Below are 27,705 nucleotides of genomic sequence, written 5' to 3'. Positions count from 1 at the left end.
TGGATATGTCGTCTGAGGAGACTATATCAAATATGATTGAAAAGCTTGGAAAGTTGTTAAAACCGTGAAGGATGGACCGGGGAAGGCTGCTCGAAATCTAAATTCGACATTTGACGCTGTTAATGCCCAAGAATCTGAGGAGACTATATCAAATATGATTGAAAAGCTGCAAGCTATTGCCATTAATCTTCGCACGAAGAAAAGTGTAAGCGTTGAGGAGGAAGACCGAGCAGGGGGAAAGGATAAATACGGCGTAGGGGATGGAGGGGCTGCTGTAAAACAGGCACATAGGGGTGGGGGACAGGTTCAGATGGCGGCTGGTTCTGTTGATTTTGACCGAGAAGTGGTTTTAGGCTCGGGGGTGATGCATAAGCAGCTAGCAGGGGTTTGAGAGGGTTTACAGAACAGTGGAGACTCTGATGTGCACTTACAACAAAATATGGAAGTAGATAAAGGGGGGAGAGTGCGGGGGAGTTGGGATTGCAGGCAGGGGAGTTGAGAGGAGAACATGAGGGGCTATCAGGAGGACAGGGGGGAAATGGACAAGAATGACGAGGCAGATTATTGAGAGTACGGGGGCACGACATACCTTTGACCCGAAAATGAATGTAAATGATTCGGGAAAAAAGGGAAGGAATGATCACAGTTGTGGGAGTGGGCAAAAGAAGCTCAAACGCGGTGCTGACCGGGGCGTCTTAATACCCGAGGCGGAGGTTGACGGAGTTCAACCCCGTCGGGCCCAATGAATATCCTAAGTATCAACTGTCGGGGCTTGGGCAACCCCAACACGGTTAGTGCCCTTCGTGCCCTGATACGAAGGGAAGCCCCGGCCATATTGTTTCTTTGCGAGACCAAACTCTGTGGTCGTGATATGAGGAGGGTGAGGGAGAGATTGGAGGGATATTTCGGGATGAAGGTGGATAGTATGGGGAGGTCTGGTGGTCTTGCTATGTTGTGGCAGAAGGATATTGATTGTCGTTTCATGTCCGCTTCCGTTCACCATATGGATTTTACGGTCCGTCATGATGGGAAGGAGTGGAGGCTTACGGGGTTTTATGGATGGCCGGCGGTTTCAGACCGTCACTTATCTTGGGAGTTGCTCCGGCTGCTTAAGGGGCAGTCGACTTTGCCGTGGGTTTGTATGGGTGATTATAATGAGATCCTGTTTTCTACTGAGATGAAAGGGGGTAGTCGACCTCAATGGCAGATGAATAATTTCAGATCAGCTGTTGATGACTGTCATCTTCGAGATGTTCCTTGGGTTGGGTATAATTTTTCTTTTGATAATGGACAAGCAGGAGAAGCTAATAGACAATGTATGTTAGACAGAGCCCTTTGCACGCCTCATTGGCTCGATTTCTTTCCTCATGCTCGTCTCTTCTACCTGGATCGTGAGTGGTCGGATCATGCCCCGATCAAGCTTTGTTTGAATGCGAAGGATTTGGAGGTGACTAGGATGAGACCATTCCGTTTTGAACAAATTTGGGTTGGAGAGGAAGGGAGTGAGGATGCCGTAGAGAGAGGTGTGGCGAGGGGAATTAGGTGATTTGGTGGCGGTCCTCGATGAGTGTGCGCGTGAGTTAAGAGGGTGGCAGAAGCTTAATATCAACAAGATAGGTAGAGAGATAGAGAAGAAGAGAAAGCAGCTGGCACGTTTCAATGAAGGGGATCGATCTGAAGATAATGTACAGCAAAGAAGACAATTGGTTGCGAAAATCTCCGCTCTTCGTCGTCAAGAAGAACAATATTGGAGACAAAGGTCAAGGGCGCTGTGGCTTAAGGATGGGGATCGGAATACCAAATTTTTTCATACTCGAGCTGGGGAGCGGAAGAGGAAATTTTTTATTGCAAAGCTAATTGACGATGATGGGGCCGAGAGGTTGGGTACCGAGGAAGTGACAAATGTGGCTCTGGACTATTTTCAAGGACTCTTTACATCTTCGAATCCTACCAATTTCGACGATGTCTTGGCGGGGATTGGGGGTCGTGTTTCTGGGGAAATGAATGATGGCCTGCAGCGAGAATACGGAGAGGAGAAGGTGCTTGAGGCGTTGAACCAAATGCATCCTTTAAAGGCGCCGGGTCCGGATGGTATGAATGGTTTATTCTATCAAACTTATTGGGGTATGGTTGGTCCGGAAGTGGTGCGAGCTGTTCTTGCTATTCTTCGAGGTGAGCGGTCTCCGAGGGACATTAATAAAACAAATATTGTTCTTATCCCTAAGAAAAAAGCCCCGGATAAAATCCGGGACTTTCGACCGATTAGTCTTTGCAATGTGGTGTACAAGTTAGTCTTGAAGGTCCTTGCGAATCGTCTGAAGCAGTTTTTGGGGGACATTGTCTCGGAAAATCAAGGGGCTTTTACGCCTGGGAGATCTATTTCAGACAATGTTCTTATAGCTTTTGAAGTTTTTCATGCCATGAAGAGCTCGAGACAGGTGGAGGGTAATATGACGATCAAATTGGATATGGCTAAAGCATATGACAGAGTTGAGTGGCGGTTCCTTTATAGGGTCTTATGCGTTATGGGTTTTGAAAGAAATTGGGTTGATCGGGTTATGGCATGTGTGACCTCGGTCTCTTTCTCTGTGTTGATCAATGGGAACCCGTCCCGTACCTTTCGGCCAACTAGGGGGTTACGACAGGGCGATCCTCTCTCCCCTTATTTGTTCATTCTGTGTGCGGAAGTTTTGTCTGACTTGATGCGTAGAGCGGTGGCTGATGGCGTTCTTCATGGGGTCCGGGTTTCGGCTGGGGCACCAGAGATTTCCCATTTATTTTTCGCAGACGATAGTATTTTCTTTACTAGAGCCACGGAGGAGGAAGCTGCAGCTGTGAGTGATATTTTGCGACGATATGAATATGCTTCTGGGCAGCTGGTAAATCTTGATAAGACTACCGTCTCTTTTAGCAAGGTTGTGCCATTAACGAAGCGGAGTAACCTGGCGACACGGTTGGGTATTATTGAGGTCGAGGAGCAAGAGCGATATTTGGGGCTACCTACGGTGGTGGGACGTTCTAAGAAAGTGCTTACTAATATCCTGCGGGACAAGCTGAGCAAAAGGTTGGAAGGTTGGCGTGGAAAAATCTTGTCTAGGGCTGGTAAGGAGGTTCTTTTAAAGGCTGTTGCCAATTCACTCCCTACCTATGTTATGAGTATTTTTAAAATTCCCGTCAACTTTTGTGAGGAACTTCGAGGTATGATGTCGAGGTTTTGGTGGGGGCATGAAGAGGGGAAGAGGGGCATTTCTTGGGTTGCGTGGAACAAGCTTTGTCAGCCTAAGGGTATGGGTGAGATGGGCTTCCGTGATTTTAAGCTGTTTAATCTTGCTTTGCTGAGTAAACAAGCGTGGCGACTCACGACGGAGACAGAGAGTTTATGGGCTCGTGTTATGAAGGCTAGATATTACCCGAATGGTGATTTTTTGTCGTCAAATATTGGTAATCACCCTACCTATACTTGGAGGGGTATCTGTGAGGCCAAAGGGGTGCTCGGCTTGGGTCTGAGAAGGCGTATAGGGGATGAGTTATCTACCCGTGTGTGGGGCGATGCATGGGTTATGTCGAATCAAATGGGGAGAGTCATTACACTTCAACCCCCGGGGCACGATGGTATGAGGGTCGCGGATTTGCTTAGTGACGGTGGTAAGTCTTGGAATGGGCAGCTGATTGACAGTTTCTTCTTGGGGTTTGAAGGAGCTAGGATTAAGAATATTCGTCTTAGCGAGAATGTCATTACTGACGATTGGTTTTGGAGCGCGGAGAAGGACGGGATGTTCTCTGTCACGTCGGCCTATCGACTGCTAGCGGGAGGATGTGATTTTGTGGAGGCGGGGGAGCGTTGAATTGGGAGAGGGAGAAATGGCTATAGACTAGGCTCTGGAAAATCCCGGTTTGGCCTCGAGTGAAGCTTTTCTTTTGGCAACTGTGCAGCGAAGCTTTAGCAACAAGAGCAAACATCGCCACTCGAGTTCGAGATGAGTCTTCTTTCTGTTCCTTTTGCAATTCTTGTTTTGAGTCGAGTTTACATATTTTCCGAGACTGTGGGGTGGCTCAAAGGGTTTGGGAGGGGCTCGGCTTGGCAGGGGAAGAGGTGGATGTGGGTGAGGGGAGCGTGAGGGATTGGATTGAGGCGAGATGGAAGGAGTTTGGGGGGCGGGAATGTGGATGGTTTATGGTGAGATGTTGGGCATTATGGGATCATCGCAACAAAGTTATTTTCGAGGCTCGGGAGGTGGATCCATGTAGCGTGGTGAAGCGGGTAAGAGGAGTCATGGAGGAGATAGAGGGCGGTGGATATGTGCGGCATGGTACCCGGGAGGAGGAAGGAGGAAGGAGGAGGGAGGAGGGAGAGTACTCGGAGAGGTTGGGTGGCACCTACGGAGGGGTATGTGAAAATCAATGTGGATGCGGTTGTTCAAGAAGGGGTGGGTGTGAATCTGGGAATGGTTTGCAGGGACGGGAGGGGTCGGGTGCTTTGGGGAGCGACGCATGTTTTGGAGCAGCTGTGGGAGAGTCACATTGCGGAGGCGGTGGCGGTCTTGGAAGGGATCAAGGAAGCACGTTGGAGAGGTCACGAGAATATTGTCGTTGAAAGTGATTGTTTACAAGTTATTGAAGCTTTGCGGAAATCTCGTTCGGGCAGAAGTATTTTTGATTTAGTTTTAGATGACATTAGTTCTTTACGTTTTTCTTTTAATTCTGTTGTATGGTCTTTCACGAGTCGCTTGAATAATGGAGTGGCTCATGCGTTAGCTCATCCGTTTCCTAGAGTAGTTGGTAAGTTTATGTAGTCAGAGGGTCTGCCTTTGATCGCGAACGATGCTGTTTGTTCGGATTTATTATTAATGCAGTAGAGCCTTCGGGTCTCCTTTCAAAAAAAAAAAAAAAAAAAAGAAATAGTCTTAACAACCAAGAACTACCCCTGTTAAAAAAGCCTGTGAGTATAACTAAGGAACTAGCAAGGGCGCGCAACCGCTGTCCACTATCAAAGAGTGAAATATTTGAGTTCTTTTGGTTAAGATTCGACATTTTATTTTGTACACTTTATTTTATTACTAGTTCGTACTTCTTGAAATTTTTACACTCGAAACGGCGAAACCTGGTTCTAACATAAATCATTGATATCATAGTTATGACTAGTACAATGTTAACTATCGTGACTATCTTGTGTGCTATGACAGGTAAGGAGTACAAGTAAATATTCAATGAGTCCGAGTTTTAATATTGTAATTTCTGTTATATACAGAGTACATCTCATTTGACAATAATACACAAGTTTAAATAAATACAGATCAGTAATTCTTGTGTGAGACGCTTTCACCCTATGAAACAATTTCATTATATAACAAGACAACTCATTTATTAGCACATTAAATAAATAATTTTTTTTATAAAAATGTACCCATCGATGTATGACAGTATTATTCTAGAATTTGTGACCCGGATAATTTCCAGGTAATTACAGAGCCGGCTGGATCGAATGAGCAATGATTGGGAAAGAATAGTAAAATGGTTTTGGTTTGTATGTGTTTGATATTTTAGCAAGTGTTGGAATCGTGGGAGGCCATGAAGTTTGTTAACCAATGAAGGCTCGAGTCAACCTTACATTTTGAGCATATTTGCGGGACCCACAAACTAAACTTGATTATGCTCACTAAAACTTGATTATCAGTAATACAAATCATTAATCATCTTTTAATATGTGACTATGTCAAGAAAACAATCACATTCCCACAAGAAAATACCAAAGAAAATCATAGATTTGTTACAACAGAATCTCCCTTCATGATCATCTTGTTTACATGATAGGGCAAATAATGGAGTTGCATAGCGATAACCGATAAGCAATGCATTATGCTCAAAGCGGAGATACTCCCGTCATCCTTTTCCACCTTCCCAGCCTCTCACTTCCCTAAATATGGAGCATCAATGTCAGGAGGTGAAAGATGGAAAGGCCATGACATCAGAATTTCGCAAAGACGTTTCAATGTATATCCAATGAAAAATGTAGTGAAATTTGTCGAGTGAGTATCCCCGCTAGATTTTCAAAATTGTCTTTTTCGGGTCTGTTGTCTTTTAACGTGTTTAGACCACAAATCAATGCATGAAAATATAACTTACCTTACGATTGGGTACAGCAAGCTCATTCTCAACGATAGATATTGCTTGGAAACCCAGCGGGTGCAGAACCGTTTCATAACTACAATCAAAATGCCATTAGATGAAAGGGGGGCGGGGAAAGGGTAAACGACCGTAAGTAGAAAAGAATGTAGGCAAACTGGCAAAGAACTTACTCAGCAATAGATACTTTATAAGGGGGTCCGCCGTCATGATCATCAATCTGCAATAAGACGATTCAATTTAAAAATTAACTTCCAAAAGGCAAAATTTCAGTACAGCAAGTACGCATAACGAATTTAATTTAGAAGGGTGTCGAGAAGAACCGGAAACATTAAAGTAATAAGCTCTCCATCAGGCTTCAAGAGATCTGCAATGCGACGTGCCCAAGCTGAGCGCTGTTTTGGTTCAATGGCACAAAAGAATCTGCATATTGTAAACAACCTGGCTAAGTATATACTCTCTTCGTACATGAATAACCTTCCTGGTTTGTTTTGCGTGTATATTAAAGAAATTAGAATCAGCGCGATGATATTCAATAAACTAGGTCGTTAATATACTAGAATTAAGCTACCAAATTAACAATTTATAAGCCAAACTATACTCTAGACTACTCTAAATGATAAAGTAATATAGTGCAAGTAAGGGTCGAACCCAAGAGAAGGTCTTTTAAGCTAAAAACTTGAAATGTAAACTATTGACTATTAAAGACAAGATTATAAACAAACAATGGTTATTCACAATGACAAACAATAGAGGGACATAAAAAGGGGGGGTTTTGAGTTGATTGGTGACATGAAACAAGGTGAAATTTGCAATCCTATTCTAATAAGCAATAACACAAGCACTTGATGAGCAAGATGGTTCAATAATTAGGAGAACTTGGTGCAATCCTACAAGTTCCAACTTTTCTCAAAGCAAGACTCTTTTCTCTCTAGCTTTCATTTACCCAACAACAATCCTCAAGCAAGTGATTACCACTATCTAAGCCAACAATGATAATCCTACTTCAACTACAAATTCTAACATTAAACCATGTAAGAATTGTAACCAAGAGCATGAAGAACAAAACCAAGAGGAAAGTAAATGGGATATCACAAAGATATGTTTAAACCAACAAATCCTATGATACAATCAATTTCTACTCACAAAGGTTGATACTTTAAACCAAGATAACAACAATCATGAGATGCTTCAACAAGTTATTACAAAAGCAAGCAACTTTGCAACAACAAGCAATAGATGAATGAAAAAGAGGCAAGGGTAATTACTTCTCACAACAAAACATTCATCATGACATTCAAACTTAGAAATTGAAATAAATGAAAGAGTAGAGATTAAGGAGTCAATACAATGATAAAGATGAAAGCTTGCAATGGATTACACCAAGTAGGGAAGGATTAGCCTTCCATAGTCTTCATAAAACCCAAAAACAAAGAAAGATTACAACTTTGCATCCAAAAAGTCTTCTAAATTATTACAAGATTAAACCCTAAGAATGAGATTAAAAGAGATGATATGATGGTAGGTGATAATCCCAGGTCTTCAAACTTCTCGGGTATATATAGGGCTTCACGAAAACCTAGAAAGATTTCCACTTAAGAAGCCCACAAACGAGATTAGAAAAACCATAAGCGTAGTGCGCGCAGTCGCGCAGTCGCGCAAATCTTGTTCCCTGCGCAATAATGCGCACTGCAAGACTGTTTGTTTTGCGCAGTCGCGCACCGGCTCGCATTTTGGGATTTCTATTTTCCACGAGCTAGACCTCTTCAATTGCCTTCATTTCTTCTAGTCTTCATTCCTACTTCTCCCAACTTGTTTCCGGGTTACAAGTGATCTTCTTGTGCCTTATCTTGACCTTTGAAAGGTGCTCTATTGCCGCTCGGGTTCCATGCATAAGGATTATGTGCTCAACCGAGTAAAAATGCACAAGTTACCACCATATAACCGATTGCCAATTGTTAGGAAAAGTGAACCAAAAGACCCATATTAAAAGACACGAGGGTGATAAAATCACACTCTTAGACCGACACAAAACAATGCTATCAAACTCCCCCACACTTAGACTTTTGCTAGTCCCGAGCAAAACCCGGAACAAGCAACCGCAAAGTCTACAAGAGGGTGTGGGAGGGAATGATCTCTCTTCCCTTTCCTCTTCCTTCTTATGCCTCCCTCAAACACAACCACCGATTAAAAAGAAAAAGACATGACTCAAAATTTTTGCACACACTCTTCACTCACTCACCCTCCTTATTTCTCCCTCGAACAAGACACGACACACCACCAACGCCGACTCATCACGCAACTCCACCCTTCTTATATCACCTACAAGAGATGACCACTCTCACCTTATCCCAAGGTGGAAGCAAAGTGGCCTAAACAACTCCTAAAACATCCTAATTCACCACTTATATCACCCCCTTATCACTCCAAGCTAAGTATGATCATGCTACTTGGTTGGCCAAACTCCGAAGCAAATCAACAACCAAAGTAGCCAAAACAAAAATCCACCGATTTGGAACAAGTTTTGTGACTCAAAATGAAATTAAATCCTAATCTAGCCTCCTTCCAAGACCCTCCTTATCACTCCCTTCTTATCCCTCCATCTTTTTGGTGTTACAATTTTTAATTTTTCAATTTTTTTGGTGAAAATCCCTCATTTTGCCTAAGGTGCCCTTTCGGGTTTTCACCTTAGCTTTTCCTTTCCTCTCATGGTGGCTCGCAACTCATTTCTTCATTTTGCCCGGAATGCCCTTTCGGGTTTTCATCCCGTCCTCGGCCACCTTCCCAATCTTGCCTAGGCGCCCACCCTTGTGGGTTTTCACCTAGCCGGGATTTTCGTTTTTTTTTTTTTTTTTTTTTTTTTTTTTTGCATTTGCATTTGCATTTGCATTTGTTTGAAAGACAATTTTACATATGTTACAATTCTCACTCCCCCACACTTAAATTTCACATTGTCCTCAATGTGAGGGAGTGCCGACTTCTTCAAAAATTTAGTTGGAGGGGCCCGAGCCTTCGCCTTGCTCATATGCCCCCCGGTTCTTTCTTCTTTCTCTTCTTTCTCTCACTCTCTTGACCCTCTCATAGGCCTCCTCAACTTGTGGCTCGACAATGGTTGGTTGGTAGGTGGGGTCATTTTGATGGATGGTCATGCCGAAAAGGCCACGGATAAGTCCAAAAGAATCCTCGTGAGCTTGAGCATCTTCATAGGAGTCTTCAACATATTGGTGGTGCCTCTCATTTTGCACCCCGAATTGTTGAGTCGCTTGCTCTCTCCATTCATTTTGGGCCTTCCACATGGCTTGTTGCTCTTCCATGTACTTGGCTTGTTGTTGTTGCCAAGCATAGGCCTCATCTTGCCTCTTAGCCATCCCTTGAAGCATCTTCATTTGGGCTCTTTCGGCCTCCGCACTCAACTTTTGGTGCTCCATACTAGCAACCCTCCATTGATCCAAACTCTCAAGCCTTGGCGCTTGTTGTTGTTGCCAAGCATGAGAGCTATCAACCCTCCCACTAATCGCTTCCAACGTCCCCCGGGTGTCCTCAAAGTACTTAAACATTTGGTGTTGCCAAGGTGGTAAAGGTGTACTTGAGGAACCTCCGGCCTCAAACATAGGGGTGTCTTGAGGCGGATGGGAGGATGAAGGAATGTGTGGGGTCTCATGGAAGCCCCCCTCAATAATCTCAACTTCTCTTTCTTCTTCATGTTGGGAATCATGGGAGAATTCAACGGCTCTCCTCTTCCGAATTTTTGGTGGGGGTGGGATGGGGAGATTGCCCTCCGGGGGACAAAAGAAATCCCGGGCATGTGGTCCACTCGGGAGGGGGCCATTCAAAGGAAGCTTCATGTATTGCACTTTCCCCTCCCCTAACCAATAACAACTCCATGGAACCGTATCCAATGGAAGAATCATGTGAGTCTCTATCAACCCCGCTTCATTGTATAGGTGATTCCCCCACACTTGAGGTTGCTCTTCCGGAATATCCCCAACCAAACTAGCCACAAAAAGAGTGACCAAACCTCCACAATTTATACTTCCTTTCTTTTCACGTTGCTTGGTCGCACCAACCACAAAAAGCCTTGCCCAATCCGGCACTCCCTCCCCCTCGGGCAACATTGCCCACAAACACTCACGGACTCCATCATTGAGTTTGGTAGGTTCCCCCATCGTAAAGAAAAAACATGAAATCATCCTAGTAAGAATCCGGATGGGGGGGTTTGTGATTGAGGAGATTTTATCATTGTTTGTCCGGGGTGTTTTCCTTGTGAGCCCAAACCAAGTATCATCCAAGGCCGTACCCGGGAGGTTTAAGGAGGAGGGTGATTTGGTGATTCTCAAAATTTCCCTTACCCGCTCAAAGGTTAAGGTATGCCAAGTTCGGTTCAACCTAAAGTTCACCCGTTCATTCCCTCTTTCCCCCGTGATTTCGATGGTTGAGAGGAATTCTAAGGTGTAGGCGGGGTAGGTACGAAGTTGAAGGTTAATGTACCTCTCTAACCCCACCTTAGTGAGGAAGGCAAGGGTGTGGTCCTAAATACCCAAATCCCTCAAGGTTTCCGGGTGAAGAAATTTGGAGACCGGTAGGGGCTTACTCTCAAGGAACCTAAAGTAAGTCTTAAGGTTGTTTGGTAACCCTTCATCCCCCTTAAAAGGTTTGGGTGGTGCATTTGGTGGAGGTTGGTTGGATGAGTCACCCTTCTTCTTAGATTTTCCCTTGCCAAGACCAAAAACCATCTTGTTCTCTTTTAAATTTGCAAAAACAACCACTTAAAAACAACCAAAGCCTCCTAAGGAGGCCTTTTGCGCAGGCTGCGCATGGTGTCGCAGTTTTGATGATGATTCTTTTAATTCCAATTTCGTTCCTTAGCCCTCATTTTTGCTCTTTTTCCTTTGTTTCTTCTTCAACACTTCTTCCGATGATCTTTTCTATTTAACCCGACTCTCATCTCCTCTTGGGCACGCCTTCCAAGAGGGTTCTTGCAAATCACTATATCATTAAACAAACCTCAAGTGCCTTTTTACATGTCAAATGCAAATGAAATTAATTCAACGAAAATTAACATGCGGGTAAATAAATTGCGGAATTAAATTGCGGAAATAAACTACTCTAAGAAAGCAATAAAATTGGGATAAAATATTTACAAATTTGCCGTTATTTAACGTCGATGGCTCGACTTAGTCAATGTTGGAGAATCAATCTTTATAAATTGGATCTTCTAAAAGAAGATCCTCTTCACCTTGTAGTTCGATTCCTTTGTAGTACTTCTTCAACCTTTGCCCATTTACCTTTATCACTTTCCCCGAGGTCGGGTCTTCCACCTCCACCGCTCCGTGGGGAAAAACCTTCTTGACTTTGTAAGGTCCATACCACTTTGACCTTAACTTGCCGGGAAAATTCTTGAGGCGACTTTGAAAAACCAACACATCTTCTCCCTCTTTGAAAACCCTTCTTGTGACCATCTTGTCATGCCAAGACCGAGCTTTTTCCTTGTAGATGCTAGCATTGTCATAGGCATTGTGCCTAAGCTCTTCCAATTCTTGTATTTGAAGCTTCCGGTGCAATTCCGCCTCATCGACATTTTGATTAAAAGCTTTGATTGCCCAATAGGCTTTGTGTTCCACTTCTACGGGAAGGTGGCATCCCTTCCCATAAATAAGCCTATATGGGGACATGTCGATTGGGGTCTTATAAGCCGTTCTATAAGCCCAAAGAGCATCTTCAAGTCTCTTGCTCCAATCCTTTCGGTCGGGATTGACCGTTCTTTCCAAGATGTGTTTAACCTCCTGGTTAGAGACTTCCGCTTGGTCATTTGTTTGGGGGTGATATGCCGTAGAAACTTTGTGAAGCACACCATATTTTTGAAGCAAGGTGGAGATCACCTTGTTGCAAAAATGAGTCCCCCTATCACTCACAATGGCTTTTGGGAAGCCGAACCTTGAAAATATATTGCTTTTGACAAATGCTTGCACCGTCTTTGCATCATCACATTTTGTGGGAATGGCTTCCACCCACTTAGACACGTAGTCGACCGCCAAGAGGATGTAGATGTATCCATAGGAGTTAGGGAATGGCCCCATGAAGTCTATTCCCCATACATCAAAAATTTCCAAGTAGAGCATCGGTTGTTGGGGCATTTCGTTCCTACGTGATATGTTTCCAAAACGTTGGCATCTATCACAAGTAGTAACGAAAATATGAGCATCTTTAAACAACTTGGGCCAATAGAAACCGCACTCAAGGATTTTACGTGCCGTTCTATGAGGCCCAAAGTGACCCCCACAAGCGTACTCATGACAATGCTTTAGGATGGATGGAATTTCCACATCCGGCACACAACGTCGGATGACTTGGTCTTGACACATTTTCCATAAGTATGGCTCATCCCATATATAGAATCTAGAATCGGACTTGATCTTGTTCCTTTGACTAGAGGAAAGTGAGGTGGGAAACTTCTTGGTGACCATGTAATTGACAAGGTTGGCATACCAAGGCTCAACGGCCTTCATGGAGTAAAGGGATTCATGTGGTAAGCTACCGTCAACTACCCCCATAGTCTTCACGAGATCTTCATTGATGTGAAGCCTACTCAAATGGTCGGCCACCACATTAGCACTCCCTTGCTTGTCCTTGATCTCTATGTCAAACTCGCTCAACAAAAGCACCCATCTCATGAGCCTAGCCTTGGTGTCTTTCTTGTCTACAAGTTGCCTTATAGACTTGTGATCGGTATAGATAATGACCTTTGCACCCAAAAGATAAGCCCGGAATTTTTCAATGGCATACACCACCGCTAAAAATTCCTTTTCCGTGACGGTGTAGTTCCGTTGAGCGTCATTCAAGAGGGAAGAAGCATATTGGATCACATATGAAGCTTTGTCATCTTTTTGTCCCAACACGGCTCCAATGGCAAAATCGCTTGCATCGGTCATGATCTCAAAAGGCCGATCCCACTTGGGTGCTTGAATGATTGGGGCCGATACAAGTCTTTCCTTCAACAAGTCAAATGCTTCCCTACAATGATCATCAAACACGAACTCCACATCCTTGTGCAAAAGTTTGCACAAGGGGTTAGCTATTTTGGAGAAATCCTTAATAAACCTTCGATAAAAACCCGCGTGTCCCAAGAACGATCTCACGTCTCGAGTATTAGATGGATACGGTAAGGTTTTAATCACATCCACCTTTGCCATATCCACCTCAATCCCTCTTTTCGACACTATGTGTCCTAGCACGATTCCACTACCCACCATTAAGTGACACTTTTCAGAATTTAAAACAAGGTGAGAGTCTATGCACCGTGATAGGACCATAGCGAGATGGTCTAGACACGAGTCAAATGAGTCCCCATGAATGGTGAAGTCATCCATGAAGACTTCCAAAATACGCTCCACATAGTCCGAGAAAATGCTCATCATGCACCGTTGGAAAGTGCCGGGGGCATTGCACAATCCAAAGGGCATGCGGCGGTAAGCATAAGTACCAAATGGGCAAGTGAAGGTTGTTTTGGATTGATCCTCCGGGTGAATGGGGATTTGAAAATACCCGGAATATCCATCCAAAAAACAATAGTACTCTTTCCCGCCTAACCTCTCTAGCATTTGATCTAGAAAGGGTAGGGGGAAATGGTCCTTCCAAGTGACTTGGTTGAGGCGGCGATAATCAATACACACCCTCCATCCCGTTTGCAAACGGGTGGGGATCAATGCCCCTTGAGTGTTTTTGATTACCGTCACCCCTCCCTTCTTGGGCACAACTTGAGTAGGACTTACCCATTGGGAGTCACTAATTGGAAAGATAATACCCATTTGAAGAAGTTTGATAACTTCTTCCTTGGCAACTTCCATCATAGGTGGATTAAGCCTCCGTTGTGGTTGCCAGACGGGTTTTGCATCCTTTTCCAATCGAATTTTGTGCATGCAAGTGCTTGGGCTTATCCCCTTGATATCCGCGATGCTCCATCCAAATGCCTCTTTATACTTGTGCAAAACATCCACCAACCTCCTCTCTTGATCACTCTCAAGTTGGTTTGAAATTATGAGGGGTAGAGTGTCATTTGCCCCAAGAAAGATGTATTTCAAATTGTCGGGGAGTGGTTTGAGATTGGGGGTGGGTGGTTTAATGATGGATGGAAGGGGTCTCTCAAGGGAAGCCTCTAAAGGAAGAAATGTGGATGGATTGTCATAGGAATAGGAAGAAAAACACGATTTAGTGGGGCTGGAAATTGCGCAGGCTGCGCATAGGGGTTGCGCAGGCTGCGCAGGCTTGCGCAGGCTGCGCATTGGGCATGCGCAGGCTGCGCCTCTGCTCGACATTTCGTCCTCAATTTCTTGCACTTCTTTTTCTTCCTTTGATTCTTCTAATGGTTCTTCCTTTTCCAATGCTTCTATACTTTCCTGCACATCATGAGACAACAAAAACCGCAACCCTTCCTTCTCGACATTGTTAGTGAGGGCCACCTCAAGTGGGTCCCTATGACCAATTTAGTAAACCCGATTTGCCAAACTTTCAATCTTGTCAAGAAAGTAGCAACAACTCAAATCATCGGTCTTTTTCATCGTCTCATACACATTATATTTCAAAACTTTCCCCTCAAATTCCATGGTCAAAGTTCCATCATACATGTCAAGCTTGGTTTTAGAGGTTCTCATGAAAGGCCTCCCTAGCAAGAGGGGTGTAGCCTTAGAGTCCGGTTCCATATCCAAAACATAAAAATCGGCCGGAAATATGAATTTATCAACTTCTACCAACACATCCTCTACAAGACCCTTGGGGTGAATTGTGGAACGGTCCGCCAATTGGATCACAACATTGGTCCTAGACAAGGGAGGCAATTCTAAGGTCTCATAAATGGAATAAGGCATGACATTAATAGAGGACCCCGAGTCTAGCATAGCTCTAGCAAAATCTTTGCCTCCAATTGAGCACGGTATAGTTAGCATGCCCGAGTCATCACACTTTTTGGGAAGATTTTGTTTGAAAATGGCCGAGACATGCCTACTAACCGTGACCCTTTCTACTCCTTTCCTTGGCTTCCGTTTAGGGGTGCAAAGTTCTTTGAGAAACTTTGCATACCTAGGAACGGTTTTGATGATAGTAAAAAGAGGGATGTTCACCTCACATTTCCTAAAAGTTTCATAAAGATCGGTGTCTTTATCAAACTTCTTGGGATTTGTGAGGGCACTAGGAAATGGTACCTCCGGTTCATATTCCTTTTCAATCTCTTGGAGTGAATCATTTGTGTTGGTGCTTCCTTCCTTTGCTTTGTCAATGCTCAAAGGACTCCTCTCTTTTTCTTCATTAGCTTTTGAAGATGATCCTTTCCCTTGTTCAACCACAAGTTCCTCTTCAATTTGATCTTCAACCTCAATAACCCTTTCTTGTGACTTGCCCCTTCTCTTCTTCTTGGGAGGGGATTCTAAAGTTCTCCCCTTTCTCAATGTCATGGCACTAGCATTCTCTCTAGGAGGAAATGTAGTGGAGGGAATAGAAGTTGAGGTCCTTTGATTTTTCTTGGCAAGTTCTTGGGCAATTTGGCCAAGTTGGACTTCTAGGTTGGCAACCTTGGCATCACTAACATTCTTATCGGCATCAATCTTGTCAAGCCTCTTGTTTGTTTTGACTTGCTCTTGCAAAATGTTTTTAAGCAAGTCTTGAACACTTGGTTCCTTTTGAGAATTGTTGTTACCTTGATTGCCAAATTGGGATGATTGACCTTGGTTTTGGTTTCTACCTTGGTTGTTGAAATTCCCATTCCTATTTCCTTGAGAGTTTGAACCTTGACCTTGTCGGGAATTTTGGTCCCTCAAGTGGTTGAATTGACCATTCACAAAGCTCTTTGAGGTGTCACCACCCCAACCAAGTCTAGGATTGTCTCTACTCCCAACATTGTAAGTATTGCCACTAGGGTCATAATTGTAGTATCCTCCCCCTTGATGATTTCTAGCATTGTAATTCCCATACCCCATTGCACTTACATTCTCCTTGCTTATTCCTTGCTCTTCCATGATGGGACAAGTTTCCATTGGGTGTGGCCCTTGACAAAAATTACACTCCACATTAGATCCTTGTGCTCCTCCTTGATTGTTCCCCACTAGTTGAGCAACCATTTTTGTGAGATCATCCACGGTTTTCTCAAGCTTGTGGGTAGAAGGAGAAGGTGTCTCAATGAAGTTAAGATTCTTTGACCCTCGGCTTCTTCCATAGTTTCTTGTGCTAGCGGCCAACCTTTCTATGATCTCATTTGCCTCCGCCACGGAATAGTTGTCAACTCCACCACCCGTAGCGGAATTAACCATGATTTGGTATTGTTGTGTAAGACCATCACAAAAGTTGACCAAAAGGTCATCACCACTAAGGCCATGGTAAGGACATTGAGCAACTAACTTTTTGAATCTCTCCCAATACTCATATAAGCTCTCACTTGCATCTTGCTCCGGAGAGGTGATGGCTTTCTTTGCATGGTTATGTCTTGAGTCGGGGTAGTACTTCTCAAGAAAAGCCGCTTTCATGTCCTTCCAAGTATGGATTGTACCCGGTTGAAGGTAAAACAACCAATCTTTTGCCGCATCTTGAAGTGAAAATGGGAAAGCTCTCAACTTAAATTGATCTTCCGTGACACCATTGGGAATAGCACCTTCACACATTATATGGAATTCGGAAAGATGGCGATTTGGGTCATCTCCCGCATGTCCATGAAACCTTGGGAGGTTGTGAATGAAATAGCCCTTCAATTCAAAGTTGGCATTAGCCCCCATGGGTGGGTAGGCTATGCAAAGAGGTTGAGTGTCATAATTCCTTGCCCGGAGCTCCCTAATAGTTCTAGTATCATTCGCCATTGAAGGGTATTCCACTTCAATTGGCTCTACGTCAATAGGATCTTCTTCAATAGGGGCTTCTAAAGGTGGTTCTTCTACTCTATGTGCTCGTTGTGCTCGTTGGTACCAAGGGTTAGTAAATAGCCAAGAATAGGCACCAAAAGCGTCTTCGTCCACGGAAGTTGACTCACCGTGTTGTGGGGAGCCAAACATAAACCTTCGCACTAAGCAAACAAATTAGAACTTCCTATTACTTCTAACAACAAGAGGAGTAATAAAACAACTAAACATAAATTCACAAACTCAAGTTCTAGCTATGTTGCCTTCCCCGGCAACGGCGCCAAAATTTGATATTCAATAAACTAGGTCGTTAATATACTAGAATTAAGCTACCAAATTAACAATTTATAAGCCAAACTATACTCTAGACTACTCTAAATGATAAAGTAATATAGTGCAAGTAAGGGTCGAACCCAAGAGAAGGTCTTTTAAGCTAAAAACTTGAAATGTAAACTATTGACTATTAAAGACAAGATTATAAACAAACAATGGTTATTCACAATGACAAACAATAGAGGGACATAAAAAGGGGGGTTTTGAGTTGATTGGTGACATGAAACAAGGTGAAATTTGCAATCCTATTCTAATAAGCAATAACACAAGCACTTGATGAGCAAGATGGTTCAATAATTAGGAGAACTTGGTGCAATCCTACAAGTTCCAACTTTTCTCAAAGCAAGACTCTTTTCTCTCTAGCTTTCATTTACCCAACAACAATCCTCAAGCAAGTGATTACCACTATCTAAGCCAACAATGATAATCCTACTTCAACTACAAATTCTAACATTAAACCATGTAAGAATTGTAACCAAGAGCATGAAGAACAAAACCAAGAGGAAAGTAAATGGGATATCACAAAGATATGTTTAAACCAACAAATCCTATGATACAATCAATTTCTACTCACAAAGGTTGATACTTTAAACCAAGATAACAACAATCATGAGATGCTTCAACAAGTTATTACAAAAGCAAGCAACTTTGCAACAACAAGCAATAGATGAATGAAAAAGAGACAAGGGTAATTACTTCTCACAACAAAACATTCATCATGACATTCAAACTTAGAAATTGAAATAAATGAAAGAGTAGAGATTAAGGAGTCAATACAATGATAAAGATGAAAGCTTGCAATGGATTACACCAAGTAGGGAAGGATTAGCCTTCCATAGTCTTCATAAAACCCAAAAACAAAGAAAGATTACAACTTTGCATCCAAAAAGTCTTCTAAATTATTACAAGATTAAACCCTAAGAATGAGATTAAAAGAGATGATATGATGGTAGGTGATAATCCCAGGTCTTCAAACTTCTCGGGTATATATAGGGCTTCACGAAAACCTAGAAAGATTTCCACTTAAGAAGCCCACAAACGAGATTAGAAAAACCCGCAAAGCGAGTAGCGCGCAGTCGCGCAAGTATTGTTCCACTGCGCAATAATGCGCACTGCAAGACTTTTGTTTTTGCAGTCGCGCTTTGGCGGCTCGCATTTTGGGATTTCTATTTTCCACGAGCTAGACCTCTTCAATTGCCTTTATTTCTTCTAGTCTTCATTCCTACTTCTCCCAACTTGTTTCCGGGTTACAAGTGATCTTCTTGTGCCTTATCTTGACCTTTGAAAGGTGCTCTATTGCCGCTCGGGTTCCATGCATAAGGATTATGTGCTCAACCGAGTAAAAATGCACAAGTTACCACCATATAACCGATTGCCAATTGTTAGAAAAAGTGAACCAAAAGACCCATATTAAAAGACACGAGGGTGATAAAATCACCCTCTTAGACCGACACAAAACAATGCTATCACGCGACATAGCGTGTCACTCACGTGTAATCAAAGATGAGATCAAACAGTTCAGTTGAATTCCAAGTGAAGAAATCTGCCTGTACAAAAGAAAAACAGGTGCTATTTGGGGATGTCGCAGCCAGCTGATTAGACAAAAGCAGAAAAGCAAGTTAGAGCGCAGCTAACAAATTACAACACTCGTAACATTGCAGTAGAGTAGGATCATAAACTCGACAATCAAGCTTGCATTGCACTTCCATGTCATAAGCACATAGCTAAGTTTTTAAAGTTTGCAGCTTCTTCGGAAATGACGATTTCTGAAGACCCTAATAGCTAACAAAGGTCTGATATTTAATTATTGGGACAGTTACGATACTACTTTTCGCTACATTTCCTCAGGGTAAAGGATAAACATGGAAGTGTGATGAAGAATAACATGTGAAAAAAGAAAAACAAGGAAAAGAGACAGGGGTTCACCTCTCTGGCTCTCTTCACGGCAGTCTTTGACAAGTCCAGACCAATAACATAGCGGTCAGGGGAAGCTAATGTCACTACATCATAGCCCTGCAATACATTAATCCATTGTAGTTAAGCGTAAGGTAGCAATTCATTGTGCCAACGTGGAAACCTATCAATTTTTAAACTATTTAAGTTCATCAAAATGGGAAGCTATACATGGATTTAATTTGTCGGATTCAAAGATATAATAAACTGAATCACACAACTTCAGTACAATGCAAAGAAAACAGGAGCCCAGGCCATTTTATAGCAGCAGCATCTCAATGAGATGAAGCTTCTGTAGGAAAGATTGAGCGCTATTAAGTGCTCCTTTATCAGTACTACAGCTGTTAGCATCCGATTGCAATTCAGGATGGGAGTCAACGGGTGATGAGTAGCCAAGCCAATCACCAATATATTCCACTTTAAATACTCTAACGCGCCCTACAACCAAGAATTTTACCCTAGTGCCTCCATGGCTCTTGCCAGCGGCAGGCTAAGGGGGCAAGTCGGATATAACACAGCCGTAAAAGAACAAAAAAAAAAGTATCCGGATGACATATGATGAATGTATCTGCTATGTCTTGACACAAGGACTAAAAAAGGTTTAGTGAGCCATTTTTTATTCGATCATACTGGCCACCTGCACGACATGCTCTATTGCTCTTATTTATTCTGGTTTTGGCATAAATTTGTAGCATAGTGATGCAAGACTACCTCAACAAAGCTCACAATCTAGTGAAGAAAGTTATAACAAATTTGAAAAACACCTCCAAATCTAAATGGAATGGGTAGAACAAAGACTTACACTACCACAACCAGGAACAAGAGCCCTGCCTTTTGGAAGAAGATCATTTTGAACAAGGTGCTCGACAATCGGTGTTGGTTGCGTCAAATCCCATGTTGTCAAACCTATCTCCCAGCATTTGTCCCACCCACCTAATCATCATTTACACGTCCCTTAATTCACCACACAACGAAACGTAAATGCAAAACATGAAGCAAAAATACTAGTATTTCAAATGAACCACTATCATTTAGACTCGACAATAATGTACCACAGTGAAAAGACACCCAAGAACATACCGTGCCGCTAGCTACCCAGCCTATATTGGTTTGAGCACAAACTATAGAATACACAGCTGTTTGATTGGTTAACGTTCATTTATTACTATCAATAAATGAGGTATTAAACATACAAAAAACCGTTGTACAGTACACAACCAGTGGCGTAGCTACCTAGTAGCATGGGGTAGCATCCGCTACCCCAAATCCCGAAAATTTGACTAAGAAGATGAAATTTTGCTACTCCATATATCGCTGATATGTGTCAAAGGATAAATAAATAATACGTTTCTAAGATAGCATCAGAATGTACATGGTCTAGTGGTAAAGTATAGGTACATCTCTTAGGAGAGTTGGGTTCAACTCCTACAATAAGCAATTTTGTTCACGTGTTGAGTTGTGTATTGCTTGTATATGGTACCCACATTATCTTTTAATCCCCTCGAAAGCTCGTTTGGGCTCGTTTATAATTTTTTTGTATAATCTTTATATTGTAATATTATTATTATTATTATTATTATTATTATTATTATTATTATTATTATTATTATTATTATTATTATTTCATGTTATATTTTATTTGGACATTTATACAAGTATGTTATAATATAATAATTTTTAATATTTTATAATTTTATTTGTTTTTCAAAAATATTTATATTTAGTTAGATTTAAAAGGTGAGAAAGTGAAAATTTATAATGACAAAACGAGCTCGAGCTTCAATTTTTTAGGATCGACGAGCTTCGAGCCAAGCCCGAGCTTGAGCCAAAAAAATGCTTAATGAAAGGTCTTAACTACCTAGGATTTGAGGCACCGTCATTCCCGTCAACAAGGACAGCAACCACGTCAATTATCGCGAAAACATTTTTTTCATATTTACAAATTGAACACAAAGTGTAGTTCTTATTGAGCAAAAAAAAAAAAAAAAAAAAAAAAAAAACGAATTGTTTATAAAAAAATTCTATGTTGTTACTGTGCTCACGGCTTCACGCTATATTCGCTACCCCAAATTTTCAATCCTGACTCCGCCCCTGTACACAACCGTCTTACACATAATGGGTGCATGCCATTCTAAACTTATCTCTAAAGACACCTACCACTTTCCGAACCAAACGCCCCCATAAAAAAAGCAGCAGACAAATGGGTAGTTTTTGCCACCAAAATTAAGTGTCCTAATTAGGCCCTATTCTTTTCGGCTAAAAGGGAGCTCAATTGAACTGAGCTAAACTTAATAGAGCTGAAGTAAGAGTTAATTTGAATAGAGATGAGCTGAACTAATCTGGAGTGAACTGAATAAAGCTGCGCTGAACTGAATCGGGAATAACAGGGCATTTATATTGATTTTTTCAAACAATTTTGTGAGCTCGTGTTGCTAATACGTATTGATAATAAACATTGAACTTGCTTCCGTAATACCCATTCCGTCCCAATCAATTGTTTACTTTTGATTAAAATACACCTCACGAATACAAACTGAGACGGAAGAGTATGAACACATTCAACTAACAATGTAATACTGTATTAAACTCCAAAATAAGTATCATTTTATTTATATTTGATTAAAATAGCCCGCTCGCAAGGAATAAAAATAAAAAGAGTAAACAAATAATCGGGACGGCAGAGTATAACTTACTTAAAGGATCAGAATGAACCAATTGTTGCACCTTGTGAACATGGGCACCAAAAGGAGCAGCACTCGACGCCATAAGTTGGTGGTGCGAATGTGAAGTTAGGAGGATGAATTTGACAGGTGAAAGGTGTGAAAATGATGGCATTTAGAGCATCCGCAAAGGTGAGGTGCCCCATATTTTATCTTTCCTTTTCTTATTCGTCCACCTCATTTTCCACTAACTTTTTCATTTATCCTCCCCATTTTATAGTTATATCTCCGCAACAATGAGGTTCCCCAATAATTCTAATATACATATAATATTTTGGGAACCTCCCCAAAAGAACACAAATTTTGCCTTGTATTTTGTTGAGAAGCTCCCCTAAAAGTAGTGGAACCCCATATTATGGGAAGGTGTGTGCAACAATGAGGTGCCTCTTATGAAGAGAGAGAAGGTATATGGGAACTAAAATCCCACCTTTGCGGATGCTCTTAGGAGGCAAATTATATCCTACTCCCAAGAGTAGGGACTAGGGAGTAAGATACACCCATGATAGTTATGGGCAAAAAAAAAGAAAAAAATAAATAAACTACCCACTACATCTTTCACATTACCTTTTTTTCTCTTTTCTAAATTACTCAATTTATCAAATTTAAAACCCTATTGAATTTATTAAATTCGTAGTTTTCTTTCGTGTATTTGTCTTCGAGTTTTATTAAATTTACAGTTCATAATCATCAAATTAGACCGATATTCGCTAAACTCAAAGTGAATATAACAGTGTCATAAAATGAATATCACATTACATAACAGACGTTCATCAAATTACACTATCATATTCATTTAACTCAACGTGAATATAATAGTATCATAAGGTGAATATCACACTAAATACTACATATTCATCAAATTATATTATCATATTCACTAAAATCAAAGTGAATGAAATAGTGACTTATGATGAATATCACACTTGATAAGACATATTCATCAAATTAAATTATCAGATTCACTAAATTCTGAGTGAATATGATAGTGCCAACCACAAATTTAATCATAAATATTGAGAGATAAAACATAAAAACTCAATTTAATTTAGGGTATTATACAACTTTTAGGGTTTAATGTAATTTTAACAACACAAACCCGATAAATTAGAATTTAATTAATCAAAGCACGAAGTAATTTTAACACATACCTGATAAGTTAGAATTTAGTTAATCAAAACTCGAACCAAGATTACAAAATCGCTGTGTTGGATGGAAAATTAAATTTTATGGACGATTTTTTTGATAGAAACAGAAGACATAGTTTGAAACAGGAGAAAGAAAGAGTTTATGGAAAGTGATAATAACCGTTAAGTAGTGGGGACTTTTGTTATTTGTTTTTTTTTTTTTTTTTTAATATTGGGAGTAGGAAGTACCATACACCTGGGTGTATGGTATAAGAATTGCATTTCTAAATGTTGTATATATATATAATACTCTTATAATTAGACAGGCCCATTTAACACTAAGTCCAACCTCCCTTCACTGTCAGTCTTTCACCGTTCCCCTTCACTGTCAGTCTTTCACCGTTCTACTCTAGACTTGACAAACGAGTCAACCAGATCGGGTTCACGTCAGGTTTGTTTGGATCGGGTGACTTTCTGAGTTTAACAGAATTGGAGTCGATTCGGGTTGCTCTCTGGTCGACATGAACTTTGTTAACTAATACAACCCAGAGTCAACTTTGCATTTTGAGCATCTTTGCGGGACCCACCAACTAACCGTGATTATGCTTATTAAAACTTGATTATTAGTAATACAAATCATTAACCATCTTTTTAATTTGTGACTATGTCAAAAACAATCATATTCCCACAGAAAATACAAAGAAAATCATTAGATTGTTACAACTTACAACAAGATTTCCCTTAATGATCATCTTGTTTACATGATAGAGCAAATAATGGAGTTGCATATTCGGTATCTAAATGACTACGGAGTACATCATTATAGCGATAAGCAATGCATCATATTGCTCAAAGCGGAGATACTCCCATCATCCTTTTCCACCTTCCAAGCTTCTCCCTTCCCTAAATTCGGAATACCAATGTCAAGAGGTGAAAGATGGCAAGGCCATGAAAAGAATTTCGCAAAGAAGTTTCAACATATATGGACGGTAAGACTTAGTAGCTTAGGGATAGGGGATGAAGGGGCCATGGCCCTGCCAAGACCGTGACACATTTGAAAATTGCAAATATTAAATCGAAATATAAAGAAATTAGTCTACTGCCCTGCTAGATTTTCAAAAATGCATTAAAAATTGAAAATTTAACTTACCTTACGACTGGGTACAGCAAGCTCATTCTCAACGATAGATATTGCTTGGAAACCCAGCGGGTGCAGAACCGTTTCATAACTACATGGAAGGAATAGGTTAGTCTATTCAACACCATATTATAATCAAAATGCCATGTAGATGAAAAGGGGATGTGGAAAAGGTAAATCCATAAATGGCCATAAGTACAACAGAATGTAGGCAGACTGGCAAAGAACTTACTCAGCAATTGATATTTTGTAAGGCGGTCCACCGTCATGATCATCAAACTGCAGTAAGATGATACAATTCAAAAGTTGACTTCCAGAAGGCAAGGATGTATATGCAAACATAAAAAATGTGGCAGTGCACTAGTCAGAAACTTAATGCTATCACTCCAATCAAAGTTTTAGTACAGCCAGTATGCAGAATGAATTTAATTGACTACGGAGTACTTATTACTCCTTCCATGTGATAAAAATGACAAAATAGTCAATTAAAAATTGGAAATTTAGACACGCCTTTCTACAATATTAGAAATACATAGTGAAATTTAGAAGGTGTCGAGAAAAACCGGAAACATTAAAGTAATAAGCTCTCCATCAGGCTTCAAGAGATCTGAGATGCGATGTGCCCAAGCTGACCGCAGTTTTGGTTCAATGGCACAAAAGAATCTGCATATTGTAAACAATCTGCTAAGTATATACTCCGTTCGTACATGAATAAGCTTCCAGGTTTGTTTCGCACACATATTAAGGAAATTAGCATATCATGAATGGATATGCAAGTTGATGAAATATGTGGATCAAAAACGAAGACCAAAAATGACATAACAGAAAATGAAAGGTTCCACGTGGTGGGAAGTTTATTCATGGACAATTAGGTACTATAAATTAGAATCAGCGCCACATAGCACAAAGGAAATCAAAGATGAAAGGTTCCACATGGGAAGTTTATCCAAGGACAAAAGCAAGTCACTCACGTGTAATCAAAGATGAGATCAAATAGTTCAGTTGGATTCCAAGTGAAGAAATCTGCCTGTACAAAGGAAAAGCATGTGCCATTTGAGGACGTCGCAGCCAGCTGATTGAACAAGAGTGCAAAAGCAAGTTAGAGCGCAGCTAACAAATTAGAACACTCGTAACATTGCAGTAGAGTAGGATCATAAACTCCACAAATAAGCTTGCATTTCCAAGTCATAAGCACATTGCTAAGTTCTTAACAGTTGCAGCTTCTCATGGCTTAAATCAGGAATTATGATTTCCTAAACAAACCTCCAACTCCTAACGACCCTAATAGCTATCAAAGTTCTGAAGTTTCATAGGCCAGTTTTGATGCTTACGATACTAGTTTTCACTACATTTTCTCAGGGTAAATGATAAACATGGAAGTGTGATGAAGAATGACATGTGAAAGAAGAAAACCAAGGAAAAGAGAAGACAGGGGTTCACCTCTCCAGCCCTCTTCACGGCAGACTTAGATAAGTCCAGCCCAATAACATAGCGGTCAGGGGACGCTAATGTCACTACATCATAACCCTGCAATACATTATTGCATTGTAGTTGAGCTTACGGTAGCAACTCATTGTGCCAACATGGAAACCTACCAACTTTTAAACTATTTAGGTTCATCAAACTGATAAACAATACATGATTTTGTCGGAAGCAAAGATATAATAAACTGAATCACACAACCTCAGAACAATTCGTAGAAAACAGGAGCAAACTTTATAGCAGCAGCATGTCAATGAGATGAAGCTTCTGTAGGAAAAATTGAGCGCTATTAAGTACTCCTATATCAGTACTACAGCCGTTAGAGTCCAATTGCAATTCAGTAGGAAGTCAATGGGCAAAAATGTAGCCAAGCCAGTCACCAATGTACTCCACTCTCACACACCCAATCACAACACTCTAAATTGCTCAGCAATGTTACACTAACTCGCCAAAGTTCACGATCTAGTGAAGCAAGTGTTAAAAAAATTTGAATCAAAGGTGTAATACAAAGACTTACACTACCACAACCAGGAACAAGAGCCCTGCCTTTTGGAAGAAGATCATTTCGAACAAGGTGCTCAACAATCGGTGTTGGTTCTCTCAAATCCCATGTTGTCAATCCTATCTCCCAGCATTTTTCCCACCCACCTAATCATCATTTACAACAACTTCATATAACCCTTTATTCACCACACAATCAAACTCAAACGCAAAACATATACCAAAAAAAATAGCATTTCAAATGAACCTCTATCATTTTAAAACTCAACAATAGTGTACCCCAACGAAAAGATAGCAAAGAACACGTCTTACAGCTAGTTAACATTACGGCCTTACCCTATACTAGGTTTGAGATGTGGATACTAAAATCAACACACTGTCAAAAAAAAACACCACTTTGCTAACCAATCACCCCATAATATTGATTTTATTTCGGCGTAAAGGGAGCCACAACCCACAAGGGTAAATATGTTGTTGACAATATTAGAACTCAGGTTATGAGTACCGCCTTTAATGGCTTTCCCGGCTAAGCTAGCTAACATTTGCAAACGCCTTCTTAATAACACCACGCTGCGAACCAAATGGCCATGGAATAGTTACGGGTGCTGGGTGCATGCCATTCTAAACCTATCCCTGATAACACCAACTTTGCGAACCAAACTCCCCCTAGAATAGTTCAGTGGACAAATGGGTAGTTTTACTTTTTGACAATTTCGTTTGATTCACGTTGCTAATACCTATTGATAATCAATTAATCAAAATTTTACTAAATAAAGTAAACATTCAATTAACTCAGTACGTCTCAATTATTTATTTACGTTTCATTAAAATACCGCTCATAGGGAATTAAAAAAGTAAACAAATGATCGGGATGGTGACTGGGGAGTATAACTTACTTAAAGGATCAGATTGAACTAATTGTTGCATCTTGTCAACAAGGGCACCAAAACGAGCAGCACGAGACGCCATAAGCTGGTGGTGGTGGAAGTGTGGAGGGCGGAGGAGGTTAGGGAGAAAGGATTTGAGAGGAGAAAAGTGTGAGAATGATCGCATTTATGATTATTACTTGTACTCGCTTTCATTTTTGCCAACGTGACTTGTAATTAGATCACATTTGGTATGCAATTACTCAACTTGATTTACTACCTCTTCTATCCTCTTCTCCCCCAAAATCCAATGGAGTTTGGATTCTTCCCCCTTTGAGAAACACAAAATCTCATTATAGATTTATAGTAAATATCCGTCTATAATTAAAGAAGAGCCAAATATAATACCACATTTCTAATAAGATAAGTGGGGTGGTGGGGGTCAAAAATATTATCAGTTTCAAGTTATTTGACCCGTCTTTAGTTATAGCAAGACTAGCTGTTTGGGAAATGAGTTGGCATTATTAGGTGATACTCAATCTCGGTATTATTCTCTCACTTGTAGCCTGGAAACCCCTTTAATAATGGGTG

The 27,705-nt window shown here is 41.0% G+C and overlaps 2 protein-coding genes across 6 annotated transcripts; one reads left to right on the top strand and one right to left on the bottom strand.

The window, feature by feature from the left end:
• The first annotated feature begins 4,307 nt into the window (after window positions 1–4,307).
• On the top strand, window positions 4,308–5,200 carry LOC141608414 (uncharacterized). The gene is made up of 2 exons (XM_074427770.1): window positions 4,308–4,779; window positions 5,184–5,200. The coding sequence occupies exons 1-2, from the start codon at window positions 4,308–4,310 to the stop codon at window positions 5,198–5,200; spliced, it is 489 nt and encodes a 162-aa protein (XP_074283871.1).
• A 463-nt stretch (window positions 5,201–5,663) lies between these two features.
• LOC141606168 (putative thiol methyltransferase 2) lies at window positions 5,664–27,453 on the bottom strand. Of its 5 annotated transcripts, none has more exons than XM_074425194.1 (8): window positions 27,145–27,452; window positions 20,086–20,216; window positions 19,257–19,343; window positions 18,822–18,922; window positions 6,447–6,546; window positions 6,297–6,343; window positions 6,124–6,202; window positions 5,664–5,914 (listed from the first exon to the last, which is right to left on the bottom strand). In XM_074425194.1, exons 1-8 carry the CDS (start codon window positions 27,299–27,301, stop codon window positions 5,861–5,863), a joined length of 756 nt encoding a protein of 251 aa, XP_074281295.1. In that variant the 5' UTR covers window positions 27,302–27,452; the 3' UTR covers window positions 5,664–5,860. The 5 variants fall into 5 exon arrangements, with proteins under 5 accessions (XP_074281295.1, XP_074281296.1, XP_074281294.1 ...); XM_074425195.1 differs by lacking the exon at window positions 27,145–27,452 and adding an exon at window positions 21,977–22,111; XM_074425193.1 differs by lacking the exons at window positions 5,664–5,914; window positions 6,124–6,202; window positions 6,297–6,343; ... (2 more) ...; window positions 19,257–19,343; window positions 20,086–20,216 and adding exons at window positions 23,751–24,030; window positions 24,278–24,356; window positions 24,498–24,544; ... (2 more) ...; window positions 25,706–25,792; window positions 26,265–26,395 and having other exon boundaries at window positions 27,145–27,451.
• Between the last annotated feature and the right edge of the window lie 252 nt (window positions 27,454–27,705).

The sequence above is a fragment of the Silene latifolia genome, chromosome 10 (genome assembly GCF_048544455.1).
Source record: "Silene latifolia isolate original U9 population chromosome 10, ASM4854445v1, whole genome shotgun sequence".
NCBI lineage: Eukaryota > Viridiplantae > Streptophyta > Magnoliopsida > Caryophyllales > Caryophyllaceae > Silene > Silene latifolia.
The sequence above is the reverse complement of the archived record's forward strand: the minus strand, read 5'-3'. Positions and strand labels throughout refer to the sequence as shown.

Bases quoted from the DNA above. Each gene is read 5' to 3' on its own strand.
- LOC141608414 (XM_074427770.1), top strand. From the start codon at position 4,308: ATGGTACCCGGGAGGAGGAAGGAGGAAGGAGGAGGGAGGAGGGAGAGT.
- LOC141606168 (XM_074425194.1), bottom strand. From the start codon at position 27,301: ATGCGATCATTCTCACACTTTTCTCCTCTCAAATCCTTTCTCCCTAAC. The intron at 6,344-6,446 runs GTTCTTCTCGAC...GTCTTATTGCAG, and splicing joins TTATTACTTTAATGTTTCCG to ATTGATGATCATGACGGCGG. The intron at 6,203-6,296 runs GTAAGTTCTTTG...TTTTGATTGTAG, and splicing joins TATAAAGTATCTATTGCTGA to TTATGAAACGGTTCTGCACC.